Here is a 13,182-nt window from a genome sequence, read left to right as displayed (position 1 = left end):
CACCACAGACGTGTTCCTGGCGGAGCTGCGTGAGGCCACCTGGTACGAGCTGAAGATGAAGGCCTGTAACAGCGCTGGCTGTGGAAACCAGAGCTCCCAGTTTGCTACACTGGACTATGACGGCAGTGAGTAGAAGAATGTTCTGCTAGGCATCCCAAATAGATGAACCATAGAGTTAAATGATGTTTGTTGGCTGCAGTATCTCAACACTACTCTTCATGGGTATGGACAGGTACTATCCCACCAATCAAATCCCCCCTGGAGAAGAATGACGACGTGAAGAAGCTGTTTTCTATTGGCTGTCCCGTGATCTTGGTCACCCTGGGCGTGGCGCTGCTCTTCATCATCCGCAAGAAACGCAAAGAGAAGAGGCTGAAGAGACTGAGAGGTGAGAGCAGGAAGGGGAGGACTAAGAGAGAAGGAGAGGCGAACAGAGTTAGAAATGAAGAAGCTAGAAGAGGAATGCAGTCTTGCAGAGAGAAATTCATTCGTAAAGTTCTGAAAGATTTGTTTTACAAATGGTGTGTGTGTTCTGTACCCTCTCTAGATGCCAAAAGCTTGGCTGAGATGCTGATCAGGTAAGACTGCTTCTCCCCGCTCCTAATTAGGCTGGAAGTCAAAATACGCTTCACCCATTCACATTTTGCACTTTCTCAAATCCATGAACGTGTGTTTGTTTTGTTTGTTTGTTTGTTCGTTTGTGTGTGTGTGTGTGTGTGTGTGTGTGTGTGTGTGTGTGTGTGTGTGTGTGTGTGTGTGTGTGTGTGTGTGTGTGTGTGTGTGTGTGTACGTGTACGTGTGTACGTGTGCACCTTTTGTATCCCTGGAGCAGTAAGAACAACCGCAGCTTCGACACCCCAGTGAAGGGTCCTCCTCAGGGTCCACGGCTACACATCGACATTCCCAGAGTCCAGCTGCTAATTGAGGACAAAGAAGGCATCAAGCAGATCGGTGAGAGAGAGAAAGATATCATAAGGAGAGAGACTCTAGTGTAACACCTATATTCATTCATATTCAGTATTCACAGTTATATTTACTGTATATTTGCAAGCTGCAATAGCTGCTTTCCTGAACATATATTCACACTTTCTCTAATAGGTGACGACAAAGCCACTATCCCTGTGACGGACACAGAGTTCAACCAAACAGGAAACCCTCAGAGCTTCTGCACGGGCGTGTCCGTCCATCACCCCGCCCTCATCCAGAACACCGGCCCTTTGATTGACATGTCAGACATCAGACCAGGAACCAGTAAGTGTTCTATATCATATAGTATAGCCATGCAGCCTACAATACAACACAATGAGATCTACAGTACATAATAGTCTACATGTAGATCTCATTGTGTTGTATCATTCTATGAATAATCTAACCAGATTAAATAAATACATATAAATGTGGAGTATTAAGGGAAGTCGCATAACTTCAAAACCATTCTAATGCTTTAATCAAGGAGTAGTGTGTGCATGTAAAATTACACATTGTTATTGCATAACTTTCTATTGAGGCAGTTATATAAAGTTTGTCATTAGCCATCACACTCTCCAAACTGCATCAACATGTTATTGCTTATTTGGGTTAGGGTTAGGGTTAGAGAGGGTTAGGGTTAGAGGGGGTTAAGGTTAGGGGAAGCTACACTATTGGCACACATGGGCCTGTAGGACCAAGTGATACTGAACCAGGAGGCATCCTGTTTTATTTACCTGATCTACTGAAATCCACTGTGGATTAGAATGTGAAGATGGGCCTGAAACTCGACACATGCGCACCATCATTGTAACAAACATCCTCTTTAATTCGATGTCTCCGTCCATTCACCGCCAGACCCCGTATCAAGGAAGAGTGTTAAGTCAGCCCACAGCATCCGGAACCGCTACTCCAGTCAATGGACGCTGACCAAGTGCCAGGCCTCCACCCCGGCCCGGACGCTCACTTCAGACTGGCGCACCGTCGGCTCCCAGCATGGCATCACCGTCACCGAGAGTGACAGCTACAGTGCCAGCCTATCACAGGACACAGGTACAGTGCCAGCCTATCACAGGACACAGCTACAGTGCCAGCCTATCACAGGACACAGCTACAGTGCCAGCCTATCACAGGACACAGGTTGGCACATGGATGAGATGACGGCCGTTAACATGCACTTACAGCCATGCACCTATATGAGAGAACACTATTACTGTACTCCAATGAACGCTATTACTCCAGTTTGGAAGGAAATGTTGATTAACTCTTAATCACTCTAACCAGTCCATATAATCTACTATCTACTGTTTGCAATACACACTAAGCATTTGTAAAACTGGAGAAAATGTCCTTACTTCTTTTCCCTTCCTTCGTCCTCCCTAGATAAGGGCCGTAACAGCATGGTGTCGACAGAGAGTGCCTCCTCCACCTATGAAGAGTTGGCCAGGGCCTATGAACATGCCAAGCTGGAGGAGCACCTGCAGCATGCCAAGTTTGAGATCACAGAGTGCTTCATTTCTGACAGCTCGTCTGACCAGATGACCACGGGGACCAATGACAACGCAGACAGCATGACCTCCATGAGCACACCATCAGAGCCGGGGATCTGCCGTTTCACTGCGTCACCGCCCAAACCCCAGGACTATGACCGTGGCAAGAATGTAGCCGTACCCATCCCACACCGTGCCAAGAGTGAGTGGTTGCTAGAAAGCATGATGATGGATTTATAATAGGTCTAAAACTATTTATTTGTTATTGTATTTTTGGCAGTTCCTTTGAATTTGACTTTCCTCCTCTTCGACTACAGGTGACTACTGCAACCTACCACTCTACATGAAGACAGATCCTTTCTTCCGAAAGCAATCGGAGCATCATGACCCGTGCCCAGTGGTTCCACCACGTGAAGCCTCCATTCGTGGCCTGGCCCAGCGGGCATACCACACCCAGGGCCGCCATGTGACTATGGACTCTGCAAAGCAGCAGGCCCTAACCATGGGCCACTCTGGCCTGGCCAGCCTAACCTCCTCTGGGGCCTCCTCTGGAGGAGCAACAGGGGGCGGTGGGCCGTGTGGAGCTAGTGGGAGTGGAGGGGCTTCTGCTAGCTCCAGCAGCTCCACACTGCCCCAGAGGACTCTCACCATGCCTGGCTCCTCTGCCTCAGCTGCCCAGAGCGCAGCCGCAGCTGCTGCTGCTACTGCCGCCGCTGCTGCTGCTGGGGCATCGTCCTCCTCTGGTGGAGGTGGGGCAGTAGGGGCCACAGGAGGGACCCCGGGAGGTGCCTCCTCATCCTCCTCCAAGATGGGGGGATCCAGAGACTCTCTTCTGGAGAGCAGCTCCTCGGGCCTAGGCAGACTGCAGAAGCAGAGGGAGGGACGGGATGGAAGGGATGGAGGGGCTGGGGCCTACTCCAAGTCCTACACACTGGTGTAGCCTGCCATCACTGGGCCTGTCACCGTAACTCTTACTAGAATGCTGGTGGAGCCAGCACTTGCCTGGAGCCTCTAGGGTGGGGGCGAGGAACATACACATGCACAGCTGACCCGACAACGCCTGCACTGTGCCAGGCTGCAGGGGGCTGGCCGGAGCCCCCATCCACAATACTGTACGAGGGGTCGAAATTGGGTCTTCACAGCACAGGGGTTTGCCTTCTTTCTGCCTGATTTACTTTCTATTATTATTGTGTCATCTTTCTCTAGCTCTTCTGTCACCACCCTGGAAATCACTTTGCCAAACCATCAATGATCTATCCTTTCACCTCATTTTCTCTCTTGATTTTCTCTCTTTCACTCTCATCTTCTGGTAAAGACACGGTACTTAACTTATGCACACAAAATGCTTTCCACGTGCACCTGTTTTCTGGAATCAAGACCGTCATGGTTTGAACCAAGTTGCTTGAGTTTCACACAGACCCGTGTCGATGTTTTTAGACTTTCCAAAGTGTTTCTTTTCTGCTCTCTGATGTAAGCAGAGCTCATATCACAGCATATTGCCATAGCAGGATGCATTTGTACTGTATGCATAAAGCACCAGTCTTGGTGTCACACTAGCTGTGAGAGGTCATTCTGTCACGGACACTGGTGTCACACTGGCTGTGAGAGGTCATTCTGTCACGGACACTGTAGAGACCGGGGGTTTACACAGCATAGTGCTCTTCATTGATGCTTTTGTAAACGGACTCAAAACAGAGGGAGAAGGTCAACAAAAAAAGACCCAAGCATCATCTTCAAGTGAAAGATGAATCCAAACTTCTTCTTTTTCCCCATGCTTCAGTTTTCTGTTTATTTTTGGATGTTGGAAATATAATCTCATGTGCACTAAGAAAAGGTTAGAAATGGATCCACATAACAGAACCTTCACAAGCCTGCGTGTGTGTGCGTGTGGCTGTATATGTGTAAATATATATGTATACATGTGGCAGGCACACACCAATAGTGGACCTTTTTAAAATCAATCTGTATGCTGACTCCTCGAGCAGACACCTGTCTGCCTGCGTCTCTCCCCCCCCCCCCCCCACAGACACCTGTCTGCCTGCGTCTCTCCCCCCCCCCCCCCCCCCCCCCACAGACACCTGTCTGCCTGCGTCTCCCCCCCCCCCACAGACACCTGTCTGCCTGCGTCTCCCCCCCCCCACAGACACCTGTCTGCCTGCGTCTTCCCCCCCCCCACAGACACCTGTGCCTGCGTCTCCCCCCCCCACAGACACCTGTCTGCCTACGTCTCCCCCCCCCCACAGACACCTGTTTGCCTGCGTCCCCCCCCCTACAGACACCTTTCTGCCTGCGCCCCCCCCCCCCCCCACAGACACCTGTCTGCCTGCATCTCCCCCCCCCCCCACAGACACCTGTCTGCCTGCATCTCCCCCCCACAGACACCTGTCTGCCTGCGTCTCCCCCCCCCCCACAGACACCTGTCTGCCTGCGTCCCCCCCCCCCCACAGACACCTGTCTGCCTACGTTTCCCCCCCCCACAGACACCTGTTTGCCTGCGTCCCCCCCCCCCCCACAGACACCTGTCTGCCTGCGTCTCCCCCCCCCCCCCACAGACACCTGTCTGCCTGCGTCCCCCCCCTACAGACACCTGTCTGCCTCCGTCCCCCCCACAGACACCTGTCTGCCTGCGTCCCCCCCCCCCCCCTACAGACACCTGTCTGCCTGCGTCCCCCCCCCCGCCCCCCACAGACACCTGTCTGCCTGCGTCCCCCCCCCCCGCCCCCTACAGACACCTGTCTGCCTGCATCTCCCCCCCCCCCCTACAGACACCTGTCTGCCTGCTTCCCCCCCCGTCCCCCCCACAGACACCTGTCTGCCTGCGTCTCCCCCCCCCCCCCTACAGACACCTGTCTGCCTGCGTCCCCCCCTCCCCACAGACACCTGTCTGCCTGCGTCTCCCCCCCCACAGACACCTGTCTGCCTGCGTCTCCCCCCCACAGACACCTGTCTGCCTGCGTCCCCCCCCCCCCCCCACAGACACCTGTCTGCCTGCGTCCCCCCCCCCCCCCCCACAGACACCTGTCTGCCTTCGTCCTCCCCACCCTTTCTCTCTCTCTCTCTGTCCCTCCGTCCCTCCATCCTCACAATGAAGAAGGAGGAAACTCTCTCATTGTTCATTATGGTGCCACAATAGCATTATACTTTCTTTGACTCATACCTGACCCTGCTTTATCCCTTACTACTCTTCCCCCCTTCACTCCTACCCCACTCATTCCCCCATCCTCTCCATACAGCCTCACTGTGACCTACTGCTAGCACACTCCGCTAGACAGACAAGATCTAACATGCACAGACAGGTAGAAATGCTATTTGATGTTCAATGACGAGCTGAATGGAAAGACGCGTACAGCACATTTCATATGGCTATAGAGGAAAAACTCTTATTTGTATGAAGTGATTTTTGAACTGAATTCCCGAACAGATAAAGACATTGAGGTGAGGTCCTATAGACAGATAGATCAAAGTCTGAAGAGAATTTGCAGTTGTGTTGGGGATCAGGGAGGGCTTACATAGGAGAGAGAAACAAAGTGGTCTCAAAAACTAATGATGTGTTTTCAAGTCCCTCCACCTTGCTGAAATTGATTTTAGCTTTATGCATGGTACTGTATCTGTTAACCTTTAAGTTTTGTTTTCTTTCCATTCTTCTCCCAAAGCTTAATCCCATAACAAAGAACGTTCCAAAAAGAGTTGCTCCAAATGTTTTGCCGCGGTAAAACGTAACATCAGGGCTCTCGCAATAGAAAAAAGAAAAAGATATGATATATATGTTTGTTTTCAAAAGTATGTACATATATATTTCTATTCAAATATATAGCAAATATATGAATATTGAAAAAAGCAGATAAATATAAAGCCGTTCTAATTGAAAATATAGTATATAAAAGATCACAAGACAATCGCTCGGAGTGAAAAACTGCAAGAAGGAAGGAGGAAAGGAAAAGGGAAGCTCACGATGTAAACGGGTAGCACGACCAAGGACGAGAGATCTCCGAGAGGAAGGAAAGCGTGTGAAAGACAGCTAGTTGTGAGGAATGATACAAGGACCCCTTGTGATATTATAGATGTTCCAGCTGCATGGCCTATGCAGGAGGTAGCAGCTGAGCGGACAAGCACAGTAAAGTCAAATTATAGTATGAGATTGTGTCATTGGTTTAAGTGTGGTCTATGGCTCAGTGCAGCAAGTGTGGTGTTGAAACAGAAAAGAGTCAAACAGGACAGCCTATAAAAGTAAGTGAGCCTAATGTAAAGTGTTGTATTGTACCTTCCAAAGGTGTGTTCACAAACTCAATGCCGTTACCCGACTATATTTAATGAAGGCAGACAGACAAGTAGACCAAGGGACAACTATTTCTGTTTCTTATCTGTCATAGCAGGTGCCTCCCCAAACTCCAGGCCTGCAAGCCAATGAATGCACACATACCGTACAGTAAAGATTCTAACTGTTCATAAATGTATTTGTGTCCCTGTCCCGTTACAAACGGGACAGGATGTGGAGTATCTGCAGAGAGAAGATAATTTTGCTTTCTGTTGTTATGGTACTGATGCCTTTCATTTTGGCTTTTACTTTTCAGGTTATGCAAATTTCAGCTTTTTGTTTTTCTCAGAAATACACTCGTGTCACAAAGACGGGGCAGGCCTGTTTACGCAACGAAGAACAGGGACTCCCTAACTCCAGTTGTATGGCTATTGGATGGAGTCATGAAACAAGCTCCTGCCCTACTGTACCTGCTTTCCCAGTTTTTTTTTGCTGAAGTTGCTTCTAAAACAGATCTACAGTCAGTTTGCTCAACCTGTCCTGGGCCCTATCGCAGGAAAACTCCACCCTTGGATGCTCGTACACTGTTATGTAGCCTATCATCAATCTGTTGTATCCACTTCATTCTTTCAGTTTAATGTGAAAATGAATAGGAGTTTAAAAGTATTGCCTTTTACTGCGTTCAATGCTAATATTAACTATTTTTTGCTTTCAGGGGTTCCTCTCTTATGCATTTCTGTATTTGTTGAGGTGGATTCTGATGCTGCAATGGGGGGGAAACTGTAAATGCTAGCCATTAGCATGGCAGCATTTTGTGGCTTTGTGAATTGAGAATAAGGCGACATCCGCATCATGGTTGTTTTTGATGTTGCTAAACATTTTTTGAGAATTCAGTAACACATTCAAATATGTAATAACTGTCATATGCCATTTCTATTATCTCATCCATTTTAAGAACAAAATGATTGGCAAGTGGGATCCAAAAATCTTATTCATTTTCACCATAAGTGAAGAGAAAAAAGAAAAAAAAATATCTGTCTAGACTTGTGAGGACAATAATTCTGCTAGGTTTACATTCAGTGTAGTGTTTTAGGGTGGATTTTTCCTTAAGTAGGAAAATAATCTTTCAAACTGACTCATAATCTGTCTGTAAAGCCAACTTCACATGTACTACTACCCTAACCTTTGCCATATCTATTCAACCAATCAGATTGTCCCCTTTCACTGTATCCCTTGCCCCCTATACAGCATAATTTCTACTCCACAATAGAAGACTTGTGTACATAGGAAAGTGTTTTGTATAAATGAGTACTATTTTCGACATCTTCAGAAGAAACCAGGGCACAATGTAAACTTTGAATTGAAGTTATTGTAATGAAACAGAAGAGGATTAAAAGAAAAACTATAGAATTATATGGACACTGCTTTATATCTTGATTTATGGACCAGTTGAAACATGCCAGAGTGAACCATGCATCGTTTTGACAATATAGGTTTCTTCTTTTAGTTTTCTTTTTACTTTTCGTTGCTTTATTTAGAGTTTGACTCCCCCCGCCCCCCCACTTTTAATTTTAATTTTATTTATTTATTTTAATTGTTTTGGAGGACAGCGGCATTGCATGCTCTGAATATTTTGCAGGTTAAAAGAAAAGGGAACGGAGAATTAAAAAATTTAAAAAGGGGGTTAATTAAAACATTTTGAAAATGCAGAGGATGTTCCTTAAACTTTTATGGGGAAACATTGCTTCAATTTGCAATTGCTTGTGTTTAACTCTACATTTTCTTTTCTATGAAAACAAACAAAAACAGAAAAAGAGTACTCCAACACCTTGTGCAATAAAGCTATCTTTTTATGAACCGTGAGTATCTTGTTCATTCCGCTCTGGAACCCTGGACTGTAGGTTAACTGTGTAAGCGCTTCCAGTAGTTTTCATTCATTTATTCATTGGTCACTTTTTAGCCAATATCCAGAGATGGGAAGTAACTAAGTGCAAATACTTCATTACTGTACTTGAGTAGGATTTTCAGGTATCTGGATCTGGACTTTACAGAGTATTTATTTTTCTGACCAATTTTTACTTTTACTCCCTAAAATTTAACACAAATATCTGTACTTTCTACTCCTTAATTACATTCTCAAAACAGGCTAGTTACTTTATTTGTAATGCACGACAGACAAAGTGTAACGTTTGTCTCTCTCGTCTCTCGCTCTCCCAGCTTTTACGCATTATGTGCACCTTTTTCGTGGAAAAACCATATCACAAACTGACAACTACTAACAATCACAGTTATAATGCCTGAAGCTCTAAAGGAAACGTCTGGAATTGCTGAACTATCTTCTGATCCAAAGTCATACACCTTGTCCATTAGGCCAGCCAGGTGGTTTGGTTGCTAACTTCTTATTTATTTGCCACTAGAAAAAGGTTTTTAATTTGTTAAGTGTCTAAAAGCCCATCATAAAACAGTTCTGCACATCAACTACACCCTTGAAACATCTTCCTCTGGGTCCTTAGACTTTGATGGGTGTGCCACTTGCCAAGGCTTGAAGTGTAACCAGCAGTCCCTCAGTTTAGCACATGGTCTTTGGAGCTGGAATAGCTTTGGCAGTGGACATGGATCAGAGGAATCAGCAGCAAGATGAGAAACATAACGAGATCCAAACTGGAGCCAAAACCATCAGAGTAGAAACAGCTGACAGAAGCTCACAGATGGAACAGAGCTTTTCTCGTTATGCCCTCTGAACGGCCTGTTCACCACACACCACTCCCTGACTTGAGGAAACCTGTTTGGTGGCCTCACACAGATCAATCAGCATCCAGATCTACTGGATCCCAGCCGATTTAGTACCTGAAAAGATCTGGTCCAGGTGACATATCAAAGACTGCAGGATACCGTGCGTCCTGGTGGCTCACCTGGTAGCACATACGACGGAGACTCTGGTCCGAATCCGACCCTGAGGTCCTTTGCTGCATGTCATCCCCTCTCTCTCTATCCTCACCTTTCCTGTCTGCCTACTGTCCTATCTAAATAAAGGCAGAAATGCCCCCCCAAAAAAGAATCTTAAAAAATTAAATACTGCAGGATATTTACAGAAGATTCTCAGGCTCTTAAGTCCGGTAAAGACCTTCCTAATTTAATTAGGCTAATTATGAAGCGCAACTTTCTTTTTCAAATCACACGCTCATATTCCTCTCTTATCTCCTTCTCGTCAGACCTACTTCAACAGTCACAGATCAAGGTTTAAAGCTACAATATGAAAGTATTGTAAGAGGAAGTGGGCTATAGCTCATTCAGATAAACGAGGATGTTGTGTGATCTTCAAAGGTTGTTTGTTCAATCCCAGCCTCAGGCAGCGCCAGTGATGCTATTTTTATCATCATCAGTAGTTTGAACACTGATAGAAATAAGCTGATGTAGGAGTTTAGTCAGTCTCTGACTCTAGCTCAGTCAGATAAACAGCTGCTCACTCGTTCAATTCCAACCTATCTCACTCACTCTTTATGCTCTGTGTTGTTTTCAGTGTGAACATAGAATTCAGAAGTTGACCACCGAACAGCTCGTAGCTCAGCAGGCTGAGTAGTTGCGTCTGTGTTGCTACCTGACAGGTGGACTATTGGTTCGATTCCCGATGGAGGAGACATATTACAGCACCACCCTGTCTTTAACACCAAGCTGTTTACGCCTAGTGGCCGGCTTTAATATCCTAAAATTAATTAGAAGTGTAATAAAAACTAAAACAAGATTGTTACACCTACAGAATGTCCACTTGTATTCTAATACAAATAACTTTGCTGCCTAAAAAATGCAGATGAAAGTTCAGTCTGTGCACATGCCAGGTTAGAACTCACAACCTCTCCCTCTGAAGGCAGCTGACATAGACAGTGAACCACAAAGGCACTGCCACTGATGCAGTATTTCTCTCTGTATGACTTTTGAAGTGCCTGGCTATAGGTCCAAATCTGGAAAAGGCTACTGTATATTTGAGCTTTTAGTCAATTTAGAAATAGTTAAGTAGACTGTTATGGCAACAGATTAATTTCTGGACTTCTAAACATCAATTTAGACTCTAGATCACCTTTCTAAATTGATTAAAAGCAACAATACAGTATAGCAATTTCCTGGTTTCACCTGAAGGTAGCCTGGCTTTCCTTTGAGTGAGCGACATAGAGAAACAGTGAGAGAGAGAGAGAGAGAACAGAATTAGGCAAAAATCCCACTGTAAAAAGTTTGACCTGTCTGGTTTTAAAAATGTTACATTTCAGCTGTCAATCAACATAAAGCTAGTGTGTGTGCGTGTGTGTGTGTGTGTGTGTGTGTGTGTGTGGGGGGGGGGGGGTCATAAAGTCTCAGAAATGGCAAGAGATTAATTTCTGGACTTGCAAACATCAATTTAGACTCTAGATCACCTTTCTAAATTGATTAAAAGCAACAATATAGTATAACAATTTCCTGGTTTCACCTGAAGGTAGCCTGGCTTTCCTTTGAGTGAGCGACATAGAGAAACACAGAGAGAGAGAGAGAGAGAGAGAGAGAGAACAGAATTAGGCAAACATCCCACTGTAAAAGGTTTGACCTGTCTGGTTTTAAAAATGTTACATTTCAGCTGTCAATCAACATAAAGCTAGTGTGTGTGTGTGTGTGTGTGTGTGTGGGGGGGGGGGGGGGTGAGGAGTTCATAAAGTCTCAGAAATGGCAAGAGATTCATTTCTGGACTTCCAAACATCAATTTAGACTCTAGATCACCTTTCTAAATTGATTAAAAGCAACAATACAGTATAACAATTTCCTGGTTTCACCTGAAGGTAGCCTGGATTTCCTTTGAGTGAACGACATAGAGAAACAGTGAGAGAGAGAGAGAGAATGGAGTTTGGCAAAAATCCCGCTGTAAAAAGTTTGACCGGTCTGGTTTTAAAAATGTTACATTTCAGCTGTCAATCAACATAAAGCTAATGTGTGTGTGTGTGTGTGTGTGTGTGTGTGTGTGTGTGTGTGTGTGTGTGTGTGTGTGTGTGTGTGTGTGTGTGTGTTAATTTCAGACATTTTATCTTTTATTGACAGACGTATCATAAGAGAAAGACACAGAGGTGTGGAAGAGAGAGAGAGAGAGAGAGAGAGAGACTGAAGCTTACCTCATCTGATGTTAATTTTTAAATAATTGCTTTATTGAATAGCCAATCAGTATCCTCCAACAACGTGTTAGAGGTTTGAACTAAGGGTGGAGCTGAATCCGGTATTCAGAAAAGCACACATATGTGGGTATTTACAAATATTGTATTTATTTCAAACAAATATTTATGCAATTACTTGTTTCCTATGCCATGTCTGTGTGTCATGGATGTGTAAATACCCTGAGTATTATGGGTCTGTCTGTGTGGCTGAGGGGTGAGTGCAGTTGTCTCTGTTCTATAGACCAGGGATTAAAACCCGCTGTGGGTATATTTTATTGAAGAACATTTATGTTAACACTTTTATATACTCAAATTAATTAGAAGTGTAATAAAAACTAAAAGAAGATTGTTATTACGCCTACTTCAAATTTTATTCAAATACAAACAACTTTACTGCCTTAACAAACGGATAAAAGGTGAATCTGTACACATCCCAGGTTAGAACTAACAACCTCTCCCTCTTAAGGCAGCTGACATACACAGTGAGTCACCAAGACACTGTCACTGATGCTGTATTTCTCACTATATGACTTGTAAAGTGCCTGGCTATAGGTCAACATCTGGAAGGGGCTATATTTTAGCTTTTATTAGTCAATTTAGAGATAGTTAAGTAGACTTGGTTATGGCAAGAGATTAATTTCTGGACTTCCAAACATCAATTTAGACTCTAGATCTGTGGTTCGCAAACTGTTTCACGTGAAGGACCCCTAAACTCACACAAATTAGACCACGACCCCCATTTGATTAAGACTTTGTCCCAGGGTCAACATCTGATATGGTTTTTGCTTTTAGATGTTTTATTACAGAAAGTGTATGAGACCCATGAGCAAAATAGTCATACATTCTGTCATTGCGTTACTATAGATGGAATTATAGTGAAAATAAATGCTGGGGACCCCCTGCAACCCCTTCTAGGACCCCTGGGGGTCCCCAGACCCCACTTTGAGAACCACTGTCATAGACAGATCAGATCCTAGACTGAGTCTAGATCTATTTTGCAGGTTCGTCAAGTTTTACGCTTTGCAGCCGCACTGCGCATACGACACAAGACACAAAACCAACTCCCCATATCAGTAAAACCTTCAGCTGTCTGTGGTTTTGTGACTCATAACCCTTTGCTCAAATCTCAGCAGAGGTCAAAGGTGGCTGAGACCTCAAAACTGCAAACCAACTCTCTGTGCCCCCAGGTCAGACTTCTTAAGAGAGGTTTTCTCAGGGCTTTTCACTGTTTCCTCTTGCTGTTGCCATTCAAAACTGACTGAGGCTCGAACCCACAACCTCAAAAACAACTGAGGCCTCGACA

General features: G+C 45.3%; 2 protein-coding genes across 2 annotated transcripts in view; one reads left to right on the top strand and one right to left on the bottom strand.

The window, feature by feature from the left end:
- Nucleotides 1-3,396, top strand: part of dscaml1 (Down syndrome cell adhesion molecule like 1) — a gene marked incomplete at its 3' end in the record, with an annotated part of 139,247 nt that extends 135,851 nt beyond the window's left edge. The window contains exons 26-33 of the mRNA XM_083636914.1: nt 1-125; nt 233-388; nt 548-578; nt 830-951; nt 1,099-1,251; nt 1,825-2,019; nt 2,350-2,658; nt 2,774-3,396. The exon at nt 1-125 is cut by the window's left edge and continues 34 nt beyond it. Coding sequence (XP_083493040.1) covers nt 1-125; nt 233-388; nt 548-578; nt 830-951; nt 1,099-1,251; nt 1,825-2,019; nt 2,350-2,658; nt 2,774-3,396 — 1,714 coding nt within the window. The remainder of the gene's footprint in view (nt 126-232; nt 389-547; nt 579-829; nt 952-1,098; nt 1,252-1,824; nt 2,020-2,349; nt 2,659-2,773) is intronic.
- The window catches only part of slc1a5 (solute carrier family 1 member 5), a 402,415-nt gene that overhangs the window by 145,569 nt on the left and 243,664 nt on the right, over nt 1-13,182 (bottom strand). The gene's annotated exons all lie outside the window — the stretch shown is intronic.

Source organism: Poromitra crassiceps (genome assembly GCF_964638095.1).
Source record: "Poromitra crassiceps genome assembly, chromosome: 5".
NCBI classification, from domain to species: domain Eukaryota; kingdom Metazoa; phylum Chordata; class Actinopteri; order Beryciformes; family Melamphaidae; genus Poromitra; species Poromitra crassiceps.
This window is presented reverse-complemented; position numbering and strand designations above follow the sequence as displayed.